The sequence below is a fragment of the Sorex araneus genome, chromosome 7 (genome assembly GCF_027595985.1).
Source record: "Sorex araneus isolate mSorAra2 chromosome 7, mSorAra2.pri, whole genome shotgun sequence".
NCBI classification, from domain to species: Eukaryota; Metazoa; Chordata; class Mammalia; order Eulipotyphla; family Soricidae; genus Sorex; species Sorex araneus.
This window is the reverse complement of record NC_073308.1, coordinates 36,260,569-36,272,737: the sequence shown is the minus strand read 5'-3', so window position 1 is coordinate 36,272,737 and position 12,169 is coordinate 36,260,569. Positions and strand designations below refer to the sequence as shown.

Here is a 12,169-nt window from a genome sequence, read left to right as displayed (position 1 = left end):
TCCCTCCCACACTCTGCTGGTGTGGGCGAGACCTCAGTCACCCCTGCAGGAAGCCGGGGAAACTGGGTGCCTGAGTTCTGGAGGTGGGGACGGGGGAGGGGGTGCAGGGAGGGTCCCCGGGACACTCTGGACAGCGGTGGCTGCCGGGAGAGGGCTGGGGAGGAGAAGACACAGCAGGAGCAAAGAGGGGCCTCTCCACCCGGGAGCAGCTGCTCCCAAATATGTCACAACTTGTCAAAGAGGCAGAAATAGAAGCTGTCGGGGAGTGGAAGGGGGTGGGGTGGCATGCGAGGGCTTCCCAGCCCACAGGGGAGAGAGAATGGGGAGGCCGAGAGGGACGGGGGACAGGTGGGGCCAGTCCAGAGGTGAGCCTGACAGCTGCAGGCCAGGCAGGTTCTAGGTGCAGGCCACCCCCACCCTTGGGTGGGGAGCGCAAGGCACCAGCTAGTCCACGAACCCTGAGCTCTCAGCGCCCGCTCGGGCGGCTCTCTCAGAGAGGCCTGACTCGGCCCCTCTCACAACGGTCATGCCCGGGCCCCACCGCTCAGCACCCACCAGGAGAAGCCACCTCTCAAAGGGGCTTCTGGATCATTCCACCCAGGGCAGGGCCGCGTCATGGCTGCTGAGAGGGGGCGCTCAGGGCTGGGGCGGGGTGGGGGCACCCAGCCTTTGTCTCCCCACGGCCCCAGGAGCGAGGGTGCAGCTCTCCTAGGAACTTGGACTATTCCTCAGGAAGCCTCACCCCGAGTTCCACAGGCCCCGGGTTCACAAGGCCGGGCACTGGGCTGAGCCCAGGCCTGGCTATTTTAAAAACAGCTCTGCTCTGTGTCCAATCCCGGCCCCTGACGCCCACTCCCTGGACCCGACCCCTTCCGCCCCCAGCCCCGCGCCGGGCACCACCCCGACACCAGAGATTCTTGATGAATGAGGCGGGACGGATTTCCCAGTGGTCATCTGGGGCTCGGGCCTCAACGGAAACAATGTGTGGCCTCCAGGGGGGGGGGGGCTCCCTCCGCCTCCTCCATCAGCCCCTGGCACCCCTCTGCGTGGGGAGCTCTCCTCCTCCACCAGCTGGGGAGAAGGCGAAGCATGTGCCCGCACCCAAGTCCCAGCCCCAAGCTCCAAGCCCAGGGGGCTCCTGGCAGGTCTGCATCTCAGACCCCAGCACTGAATCGTCCCTCCTGGCTGCCTGTGTGGGCCCCGAGGGAGGCACCTGCCCCCCTCCCCCACAGCCCACAGGCTCCCTGGGTCTGCTCAGCTACGCTGCCCACCACTCCTGCCTCGTGTCTTGGAGCTCTCCGCCGTGGCTTCTGCGCATGCGTCTGAGTTTACCCTTCTAAGCCCAGGCAACCTCCAGGCTCTCACTTCCTCCTGCCTGCGGTCCCAGGTGCTCCCAGAAAGCATGGCCGGGCTAGTAGCTTCCCTCCGGGAGATCAAGGAGGCGCCCAGAACAGCTCAGGCAGTCCGAGAGCCAGCACCCTGTCCATCGGATGCTGGCATTCGGTACCCTTGGGCAAGTCAGTTCCCTTCTCTGGGCCTCAGTTTCCCAGTGTGTAGCGGAAGGTGGACCAGTGGGTGCTAAGGCTGATGGCAGCTCAGACATTCTTTGACTCTGTGACCTGCCCGCTCCTGTTGCAAAGCTGGGTGTGACACGTGCTCCTGGGACCCTCGCTTGCCTGCCTGGTCTTCATCCAGCCCAGGGGATCAAAGGCTTGGAGAAGCCAGAGGCTCCCACCCGCTCCAGACCCTTCTTGCTTCTGTGTTCTTGGACATGGGAGATGCTCATGGGAAAACAACTCTGATCCTTTAGCCAGACAACCCAGTGACCAGCTCAGCCCACCTGCAAGTACGGGTGGGTTTTAGAGACCTCAAGGGGAGCAAAAGAGGAGGAGAGGGAAGAGAAGGGAAGAGGCAGGATCGGGTAAAGGGGATTTCTGAGTAATCTGAAATCCACCCACTACCATGCAAATCACATCAGCCTAGGATGCAAATAAAATCAAGTTTTGATAGTGGGGGGAGGGCAGCAGCCGGGGATAAGGGCTTCCTCTGGAGGGGGCAGGACAGGGGGGCAGGAGGCTACCTTGGGGCAGGGGGCCCAGTGGGCCCGAGCCAGCAGGGGTGGGGATTAGGGCCGGACGCCCTGCTGTCAGGGCGGAGCTGATGGATGGCCGCTGGTGGCCGAGCACAAAGCCGGTTCTGTGCCTGACACCAATGTGTTCCCATCCATCAGAGGGCGGAGGAGCATGCAGGGGGAGGAGGGCTACTCCGCTCAGGGAGGAGCGGGGAGGGGGAGCCAAGGCCCCCCCATCAGGGAGGGAAAGGTCAGGACACCTGGGCTGCTGTGGTTTCTCCGTGCTGGGAGTGTCTGTGACTGACCAGGGGCCACGTACACAGACAACACAACGCCAGAGAGAGGCGGGGGCCCAAACACAGGGTCCCCTGGCTGTGCAGTCCCCCTCACGGACACAGCCCACGCTCAGCCCCACCGGAAGAACAGGAGCAGTGTCCAGCCCGAGCTGAGCTGAGCAGGGGAAGGCAGGGATGCATGAGGATTCTGGACAGCACCTGTGAGAGCTCACCTCACTCTTCCTGCCTGTGTCCTCTGGGCCGGCAGAAAGGCACAAAGGCCTGCACCCAGCACCCACACCCCTGCATGCCCCCCGTTGCTCCGGTCTGAAGGAGGAAATCACAGCAGGTGCCTGTGGGTGAAGCCGCATTCCTCCCCTCCGCACCCCCTTCTCCCGCGGGCGGTGAGGACCCCCAGGGAAGGAGCCTGATGAGAGCCAGGGGTGAGGGGAGAAGCAGGTGAGGATGGGGCTAATATTTATTGGGCTTCTCAGTGTGCCACAACCCTTATATGAGTCTAACAGTCATTCTCCTATCACCCACACACTCTCACACTCACTCATGCATACTCTCACACATATACACTGACACACACACTCTTCCACACAAATATGCACTTTCACACACATATACACTTTTGCACACACATTCTCTCACACATATACTCACACTCACACACTCACCCACATTCACACTCACATAGGACTCTCGCACACACCCATTCTCGTCCACACTCTCACACATACACTCACACTCAACAGAAATACACCCTCATGTACATTCTTAGACATGGACATATACACTCACACACATACACACTCATAAACATTCACACACGCCTATTGCACACTCACACTCTTACACACTCACCCACATTCACACACATATACACTCACACACACTTTCACACATACTCATACACTATCAAGCTCACACACACTCGTATACACATACACACATACCCCCCATCTTTCCACCCCCCTCAAGCCTTTGCCCTGGGTGCAGCCTCCTGCTCTGAGGGGTTGGACTCACGGCACCTCACTCCAGTTCCTCTCATGCCTTCCCTGTGGGCTCCCGGCCTCCGAGTTCCAATGCTCCCAGCCTGGCCATTTCTCCTAAACCTGCCGAACCCCCATGTGCCTCACAAACACACTTCCCTCTCTCCTCCCCTCTCCCCTCTTGTGAATTGCCTCTCTGGAACCCAGAACCGCTCAGTCCTCTGGACTTCCATGTTTCCGACTTCCTGAAAACCCCCGAAACACCTGTTTGTGGAAGCCATTCACACACACACACAAACACACACACACACACACACACACACACACACACACACACACACTCAGGATCCAGGCCCCAGGGACAGCCTTACGGAACCTCATCCCGTCTCCGCGCGCTCCCTCTGACAGGCTCCAGGAACTTGTCCCAGGACACGTTCTGCTCCCGTTGTCAGAGAAAGTGGACCTGAGGCAGGGGTCAGGCAAACTGGATCCTTTAAGTACAAAGAGATGCCAGCTTCCTGTTTTGTTTTATTTTTTTTAAGTCCCAACTTTATTCCCTTTTTTTTTTTTTTGAGGTCACAGGATTAGAGCACGGCCAGGTGAGTTCGGTTTCCTTTTGCTTGGTGCAGTGGGTGCTGAAAGAGGCCCACAGCAAGGCGAGGGCCCACTGGCCCATACCACCACCGCCTGTCACCGCAGAAAGTTCAAGAGCCCCCTGGGTGCTCTCTGCTCCCAGGTGGGTCCTGCTAAATCCACACATGTCCCTCCTTGTCTGTTCGGTCCCTGAAAGGTCTCCAGGGTCATCCCAGCTTCTTGTGGGGACAGCCCAGCGGCAGGAAGAATGAAATGGCAGCACCGTGCAGGCCTCCGAGGGCCCTTCCGGGTCCTCCCTGAGTGCCCGCAGCTCCCAGCCCCTGCCTGGAACTTAGCACAGATGCTCATCTGTCAGACGAGCAGAACCAGACTCAGTTCAAGGGCCCTTGAGGAAATAAGCTGGGGCCAAAGGCAAGAACAATAGTTGGGGTGGTTTGGGGTTCAAGGCCCCAGAGGTCCCTGGGAACAGACGGTCGAGGAGGCCCAGACAAGCTGCACAAAGGCAGGGGAGCCTGGGCATGGGGCTGGGCAGAACTAGGGGGTCACCATGGCCTCCCAGATGGACTCCCAGACTGGACCCCGTCAGCGCCAGACCCAGCCGAGGTCCCCGCTGGCTCCCAAGCCTGCCCCCTGCTTTGTGACGGTGGACCCCACCACTGTCCCCAGACCCCAGCGGAGAGGAGACCGTGAGCTTCTCAAGGACCTGGGCATGAAGCCCCGGGCCGCGTGGCCAGGCGGGCCGATTTCCCCGGAGGACGAGGAGGAGGCGCGGCAGTCCTGGCGACCCTATCAGACAGGGACCAGAGCAGAGGAGCGACGCAGAGGGCAGGGTCAGGACAGCAGGCCTGACGTTTCTGCGCCTCGGCACCACGGGCAGTGGGGCTGGGCACTCCTAAGCTTGGCTCTGGGCAAGAGGAAGTTTCCAGAAACCTGTCCCTGGCCCCGAAGGAGAGACAGAAACCACCGCTGTGGTCTCAGCGCACCCTGGTCACGGGGGATCTGAGAGGGCAGGGAGTGGTGCGGCGTCCCAACCCTGAGCTGAGAATCCCCTTCCCCCGGCTCCCCAGGGACCCCCGGGACACCCCCCATCCCCGGTGAGGTGCAGTGAAGGTGCTGTCCGGAAGCGGGCGGCACGGAGAAAGGGGCTTCTTAATCCCCCTCCAGCCAAGCCAGAAGGCACCGTGTCCGCTTCCCAGCCCTGGCCGCCCCGCAGGGCCGGAGCAGTGCAGCCGCGCCTGCCTGGGCCGGGGTAATTGAAAGGAGCAGATGAGCAGAGCGTGTGTGCGCTCCCCCACCTCTGCCGCCCCCCGGGGGGCTGCGGAGAAATGAAAACTAATCAAATTACACCCACCGGCCTCCCCTCCCCGAGAGCACACGAGCTGCCCGGGCCTGGGGCAGCGGGCCGGGTGGGGTGGGGCAGGGGGGCAGAGGGACGGGAATCGCATCTAATCCACTGGAACCATCTTGATGTGTAGCAACAGCTTAGAGAAGCTCAGGTTTCCGCGGTGTTGGCTATATTTATCTCTGGTTCCATGCCAGGCGGGAGGGTTTAAATGGCACCCAGCAGTTGGCGTGAGGGGCTCCAGGAGCGCGGGGACCGGTGGCAGGAGCGCGCCTTTCCCGACCCCATGGAGCTGTACGAGACCCCCTCCTACTTCTACCAGGATCCCCACTTCTACGACGGGGAGAACTACCTGCCCGTCCATCTCCAGGGCTTCGAGCCGCCGGGCTACGAGCGGACGGAGCTCAGCCTGAGCCCCGAGGCCCGCGGGCCCCTGGATCAAGACAAGGGCCTGGGCACCCCTGAGCACTGCCCGGGCCAGTGCCTGCCGTGGGCGTGCAAGGCGTGCAAGAGGAAGTCGGTGTCGGTGGACCGGCGGCGGGCGGCCACGCTGCGCGAGAAGCGGCGGCTGAAGAAAGTGAACGAGGCCTTCGAGGCGCTCAAGCGCAGCACCCTGCTGAACCCCAACCAGCGGCTGCCCAAGGTAGAGATCCTGCGCAGCGCCATCCAGTACATCGAGCGGCTGCAGGCGCTGCTCAGCTCCCTCAACCAGGACGAGCGCGACCTCCGCTACCGGGGCGGCGGGCCGCAGCCGGGGGTGAGTTCCCCGGGCGGGGGTGGCCGTGCCAGGCAGGGATGCTGGGGCGGGTGGGGGGGTGGGGGGTTGCTGCCAGACCCCGTCTTTGGCCTCCTGGGTCCCAGGGTCCCTTCCAGACAAGATCAAAGCGAGGAGCCAGGGCACTGCCTCCCCCGGAGGCAAGAGCAAGCCCGGAGACAGCCGGGTGGTGGTGAGGATGAGTTCCCAGCCTGGGGAGAGGGCCCAGAGAGCAAGGATAAAGGCGCCGTGCCCCCCCACCCCCCGCTGCTGGGGTCCCTCCACACTGCCTCACCCCATCCTGGGGTGTGTGTGTCGGGGCAGGCGGAGAGAAACCCCACTGGCTCTCACTGATTCGAGCGAGGCTGTGCGGACATCAGCTGGGTGGCCAGGCACGCTGCGTCCTTCACCCAAACACAGGTGCCTTGGACCCGGGCGTCCTGGGAGGGCAGAATCGCCACCCCAGGAGGAGACGGGGAAAAGGCAGGAATTCAGGGGCTCCGGAGTCAGGCGGGGGCACGGGAGGTGCTGGGGCCCAGGATAGCCGACAGCCGGCACACCCCCTCCCCAATTCCCCCACAGGTGCTTCTGCCCATTGGGACTGGACACACAGACCCCACCAGGAACGGCTCTGCCCTGACCCTGGGCCTTGGCCCTGTCTTGCAGGTGCCCAGTGAGTGCAGCTCTCACAGCGCCTCCTGCAGTCCGGAGTGGGGCAGTGCACTGGAGTTCGGCCCTAACCCAGCAGGTAAGGGAGGCTCAGACCCCGGCCGGCCCCTCGGTCCCCTCGGTCCCTCTTCCCCCTGCCTCTGCTCTTACCTGGCTCCTTGCTCCAGCCTTCAGCCCCTCCGGGGAACTGCGTAAGCCTGGGGCGCCAAACAGGGTGACCCCATATCTTCCTGGAGCCGCGCTAAAGGGCAGTTGGGGTTTCCCGAAGCTCCTGGGCTGATGGCCGGTGGCTGACCTTCTCCTCCCAGAGGAGACGGACTGTCCCTGCTGCCCCAAGGGTCCCTGGGAATGAGTCAGTGCTGTAAGTGGGGCCAGCAGAAGGCTTCGCCGTCCTGGCCATGGCAGGAATAGCGGCGTTCAAACCCTGAGGCCACGAGGGCAGCCCAGAGCCGTGGGCACACGCGTGTGCAGGCACACACGCGGCATCGGGAAACACACGGGCAGTGGAGTCGGATTCCTGAGTTTTGCACATCCGGGAAAACGCGCACCCCTCTCCCCCTCGAAGGGCTCCTCACTCCTCCCCCCTGCTGGCCTCAGCCTCTCTCGTCCCCCCCAGCTTACGAGTCCGTCCCCCCTTCTCCCGACAGATCACCTGCTGTCGGCCGACCCCACGGACACGCACAGCCTGCACTCCCTCACCTCCATCGTGGACAGCATGGCCGTGCAGGACATCTCGGCAGCCTTCCCAGAGGAAGCCCTGCCCAACTGAGACTGTCCACCCGGCCAGCCGTCCACGAGAGCCCCCGGAGCTGGTCGCCACCCCTGGGCAGCAGGGGCCTCCTAAGCCAGGCTGTCGGATGCCAGCCCGACCCCTCCTCACCCAGAGAGGGGAGAGGCACTCCCAATTAGCTGACTCCTTAGAGCAGGGGGCGCCCCTTTCCCAGGGAATAAAGCGGGGGGGGGGTGGGGCGGGGTACTCCTTGTGTATGCCCCCCCAGCTCAGGGCAAACTCAGGTGCCTCCCTGGAATCCCAACGCCTCCTCCTACCCCACCCTCTCGAAAGAAACCGCGAGAGACGAGACGGAGCGGCCAACGCCTCCCCTCGCCTCTCCCCAGGCCAGTGGCTGGGCTGGACCTGCCCTGGGCCCAGAGAGAAGAGGAGAGGAAGTATCTGTTCCCAAGTCCCCGGGGGCCAAGCTTTTGCAGTGAATTTTGGGAACTTTCCAGACTTTTTCCTGTTCTGTTCTGTCATGTGTCTCGTTTGTAAAGCTGCCATCCGACCAAGGTCTCCGGTGCTCACGATGTGTTCCGGAGACAGGCAGGAGGGAGGGGTGGGGGGGGCAGGGGGGGCTCTGGGGTGATTTCTTTTGTTAACTAAGCCTAGTGTGGTTTTGCCATTGTTTTTGTAATTTTTTTGTTTTTGTTTTTGCTAACTTATTTGGATTTCTTTTTTTAAAAAAAAATGAATAAAGACTGGGTGCTGAGGAGTGTGGTGATGGTGTAGAGGGAGGGGACAGGACGGGGCGGGCGGGGGCTCCTGCCACTCCAGTCTTGGGGGGGTTCAGACACGCCTCGGAGGAGGGGCTTCCAAGGGTTGATGGGGAGGGGTGAAAAACAGGGGGGACACTTTATTGTTCGGGCCACTGGACACCGGAACCCTGCTCTTTGGATCGTCATAAAGGAACACAGCAGGTTGGAGACAGCCTCTCAGGCGTGGGGGACAGTAGCTAAGACTCCCGTTGTCTGAAGCTCAGAGAAGTCACTAGTGCTGCCCCGAGAGCGCCAGAGAGCTGCTACTTGAAGCCCCCCAGCCCACCCCTCTCCCCCATCTCGGCCTCCTCTCTGGGGTGAGATGACCGGGACCCCTGAAAGTAAGCGAGGGGATTAAATCAGAGACCCTGGGTAGACACTGTGAGTCGCAAGCCAGCCTGTCCATTCCTCAGGAGGTAGGAGACTCTGGCCCCTCTGGGGAGGAAGACCCTTCACTAGCGGGTGCTCCCAAAGGACAAGCCAAGAAGAGAGGCTGGGTCCATTTCTGGGATACTATTCTCCAGAGACAGGCATGCTGCAGGGGCAGGGTCCCCTGAGCCCTAACAGAAGTGATTCCTGAGTACCGCCAGGTATATCCCTGCCCCCGCTCCAGCACCCCCCCCCCAAACAAAAGAAATTCAATAAGTATTAAAGGGAGGTTGAGTCAGGAGCTAGAATTTGGACCTACCATGACCACGTACTAACAGCTCTATTCATCTAGTCATCCCAATTGCTTTGGGCCAAAAAGCTCTAATTTATGGCGAAATTTAAGTATTGAAACAATGGGCCAATGAGAGAGTCCAGGGCGTTGAGGCACTTGGCTTGCCTCGGGGGACTCCCCAGTACCCTGACACATGGTTACCCGAGCACCACCAGGAGTGACCCCTGAGCTCACGGCCAGGAGCAAGCCCTGAGCACTGCCAGGCGTGGCCCAATGCCCTCCCCCAAAGTTTTGGGGGCCTGGGGGTTCAGAAGAAGGGACAACGCCAGCACTTAAAAAAACACTCTGGGTTCTTCCCAGGGGACTCAGACGGGAGCTGGAGCCCAGGGTCCGAGGCCTTTTCTGCACTGGCTCCAGGGTCAGCTGGGGCTTCCTCCACGAAGCACCTGACTTTCTCCTGAAGAGGGCCTTGTGCAATGCTCGGGGGCCTCACGATGAGGCCTCAGACCCAGCTCCCTGGAGGGGCCCTCCCTGGTCTGCACGCCCCAGCCACCACCAGGGGCGCCTCCTGGGCCTCGGCTGTCCTCTTTGTAGGATTTTCTCCTTGAGTTCGTGTCATTTTTTTAAAAATGTCATTGCTAGAGGAAATCTTTTTTTTTTATCTTTATTTGATTAAGTCACCATAGCCTGGCAAGCTCCCCGTGGCGTATTCGATATGCCAAAAACAGTAACAACAAGTCTCACAATGGAGACGTTACTGGTGTCTGCTCAAACAAATCGATGAACAACGGGATGACAGTGACAATTGACAAGGTTATTGATAGTTGATTTACAGACATGCAGTATTTCTGCACCTGTCCCACCACCAGTGTCAACATCCCTCCACTGGTGTTCCCAGGTTCCCTCCCCACGCCCCAACTTTTGTTTTGTTTTGTTTTCTGGGTCATACTCAGCAGTGCTCAGGGCTTACTCCTGGCTCTGTGCTCAAGGTTCACTCCTGGCAGGACTTGGAATCGAACCCAGGTGTGTGGTGGGTTAGCAGGTGCCCTGCCCACTGTACTAACTCTCCAGGGAGTTTGTGTCCTTTTGAGTCTTGGAAGGGCGGAGAGGGAACCCTTCAGCTCCTCACTGCCAGAGCACTGTGGGGACACTGTTGTTCCACCTGTATCCCCACATTCCCCACTGAGAACCCCGAGTTACACCTTCCAGGGAGTGTCTGTGCACTCAAGGGCAGCTCCTGGGGTGGTGCAGTCCTGACCCTTCAGGGGTCCTGCTTCTTACTGGGGATTCGGGCTGGCCAAGTAGGGAACTCATCTGTCCTTAAGAGTTGATATAGGGGCTGGAGCTATAGCAGAGCGGGTAGGGCGTTTGCCTTCTATGCAGCCGACCCGGGTTGATTCCCAGCATCCCATATGGTTCACTGAGCACCGCCAGGAGTAATTCCTGAGTGCAGAGCCAGGAGTAACTCCTGTGCATCGCCGGGTGTGACCCAAAAAGAAAAAAAAAAAGAGTTTATATATTTATTCATCGGAGGTACACCCCGATGGTGTTCAGGGCTTACTCTTGCCTCTGTGCTCAGGGATTACTACTGGCAGTGCACAAGGAGTTCTGGGGATGGAACCTGGGTCAGTCATGTGCAACACAAATACCCTGCACACTATACTATAGCTCTGACCCCCTGATGCGTATTTTTTTTTTTTTTTACTTTTTGGGTCACACCCGGCGATGCACAGGGGTTATTTCTGGTTCTGCACTCAGGAATCACCCCTGGCGGTGCTCAGAGGACCATATGGGTTGCTGGGAATTGAACCCGGGTCGGCCGCGTGCAAGGCAAACGCCCTACCCGCGGTGCTATCGCTCCGGCCCCTCATATGTATTCTTAAGCCCACCAGTTACAACTATGGAAAATGGGTTAATTTTTGTCATCTGCTGAGAACAAAGAGCCGTCAGCCATGACTGTGTCGGGGCCATCGCTGTCTCCCTCTTTACACAGTTCTGACGCCTCCCCTCATCAGAAACTAGATAGTTCCTGGGAGCTCACTCGTGTAAATGGCAAGTTTTGCAACGGCCCGATTCACTATCTCCACAACATAAACAATTGTCTTCAAAGCATCAGGCTTCCTTCAACAAACAAAGGCTTAGCTTGGACAACTGCATTGGAAAAGATTACAATTAATGGTAGTTCGACAGGAAATTAGCTTAGAGTGGGTCTCCTGTGGCAGACTCTACACTAAATCTAACCCGGTTAATCAACTCTTGCCTAATAATGGACTTCAGGGAATCGGCTAGAATGAAAGCATAAGAATTACTCGTAATCAGCACGCTAGTGTGTTGAGACAATTAGTGCGGATGCCCGGATGCTTGAATAGCTACTTATCTCCCTCCCACCAGCATGCTTAGGTATCTTATTTCTCAAAGTAATCTATTTGGCACAGCCAGGAGACCCTTTCCGGGAAGTGCTCATGTGCTCGGTGGTGCTGGGGATCAAACCCAGGGCCCCAGCATGCAAATCACGTGTGCCAGCCCCTGGGGTCATCTCTCCAGATCCCTGGAGACCATTTTCTTTTTTTTTAATTTTATTTTTATTGAATCACCGTGAGATAGTTACAAACTTTCATGTTTGGGTTACAATCACACAATGATCAAACACCCATCCCTCCACCAGTGCACATTCCCCACCACCAATATCCCCGGTATGCCCCCCTTCCCTCACTTCCCCCTCCCTCCATGGCAGACAATATTCCCCAAACTCTCTACTTTTGGGCATTATGGCTTGCAACACAGATACTGAGAGGTCATCATGTTTGGTCCATTATCTACTTTCAGCATGCATCTCCCATCCCGACTGATTCCTCCAGCCTTCATTTTCTTAGTGATCCCTTCTCTATTCCATCTGCCTTCTCCCCTCTGCTCATGAAGCAGTCTTCCAGCTATGGGGAAATCCTCCTGGCCCTTGTCTCTACTGTCCTTGGGTGTCAGCCTCACGTGATGTTATTCTATACTCCACAAATGAGTGCAGTCCCTCTCTTTCTGACTCATTTCACTTAGCACGATACTCTCCATGTCTATCCATTTATAAGCAAATTTCATCACTTCATCAGAGACCATTTTCAAGAGGAGCAGTGCAACAGGTGGGTGGACCAGCTACAGAGGGAGGTGCCAGGAGCACTGGAGGGTAAGAACCTAGGTGCTCCTCAGCTCTGGCATGTTTCATGGGTAAAATACCCTTCCCATCCCAGCCCTTGGATTTGTCTAAGATCCCCGTTTCTGGGCTC

At 59.0% G+C, this 12,169-nt stretch overlaps 1 protein-coding gene across 1 annotated transcript; it reads left to right on the top strand.

The window, feature by feature from the left end:
• The first annotated feature begins 5,566 nt into the window (after positions 1-5,566).
• On the top strand, positions 5,567-7,472 carry MYOG (myogenin). Its single transcript, XM_004610040.2, has 3 exons — positions 5,567-6,037; positions 6,701-6,782; positions 7,351-7,472. Exons 1-3 carry the CDS (start codon positions 5,567-5,569, stop codon positions 7,470-7,472), a joined length of 675 nt encoding a protein of 224 aa, XP_004610097.2.
• Positions 7,473-12,169: the final 4,697 nt, after the last annotated feature.

Coding starts and splice junctions, on each gene's coding strand:
- MYOG (XM_004610040.2), top strand. CDS start 5,567: ATGGAGCTGTACGAGACCCCCTCCTACTTCTACCAGGATCCCCACTTC. Junction 6,038..6,700: donor GCGGCGGGCCGCAGCCGGGG/GTGAGTTCCCCG, acceptor CCTGTCTTGCAG/GTGCCCAGTGAGTGCAGCTC. Junction 6,783..7,350: donor GTTCGGCCCTAACCCAGCAG/GTAAGGGAGGCT, acceptor TTCTCCCGACAG/ATCACCTGCTGTCGGCCGAC.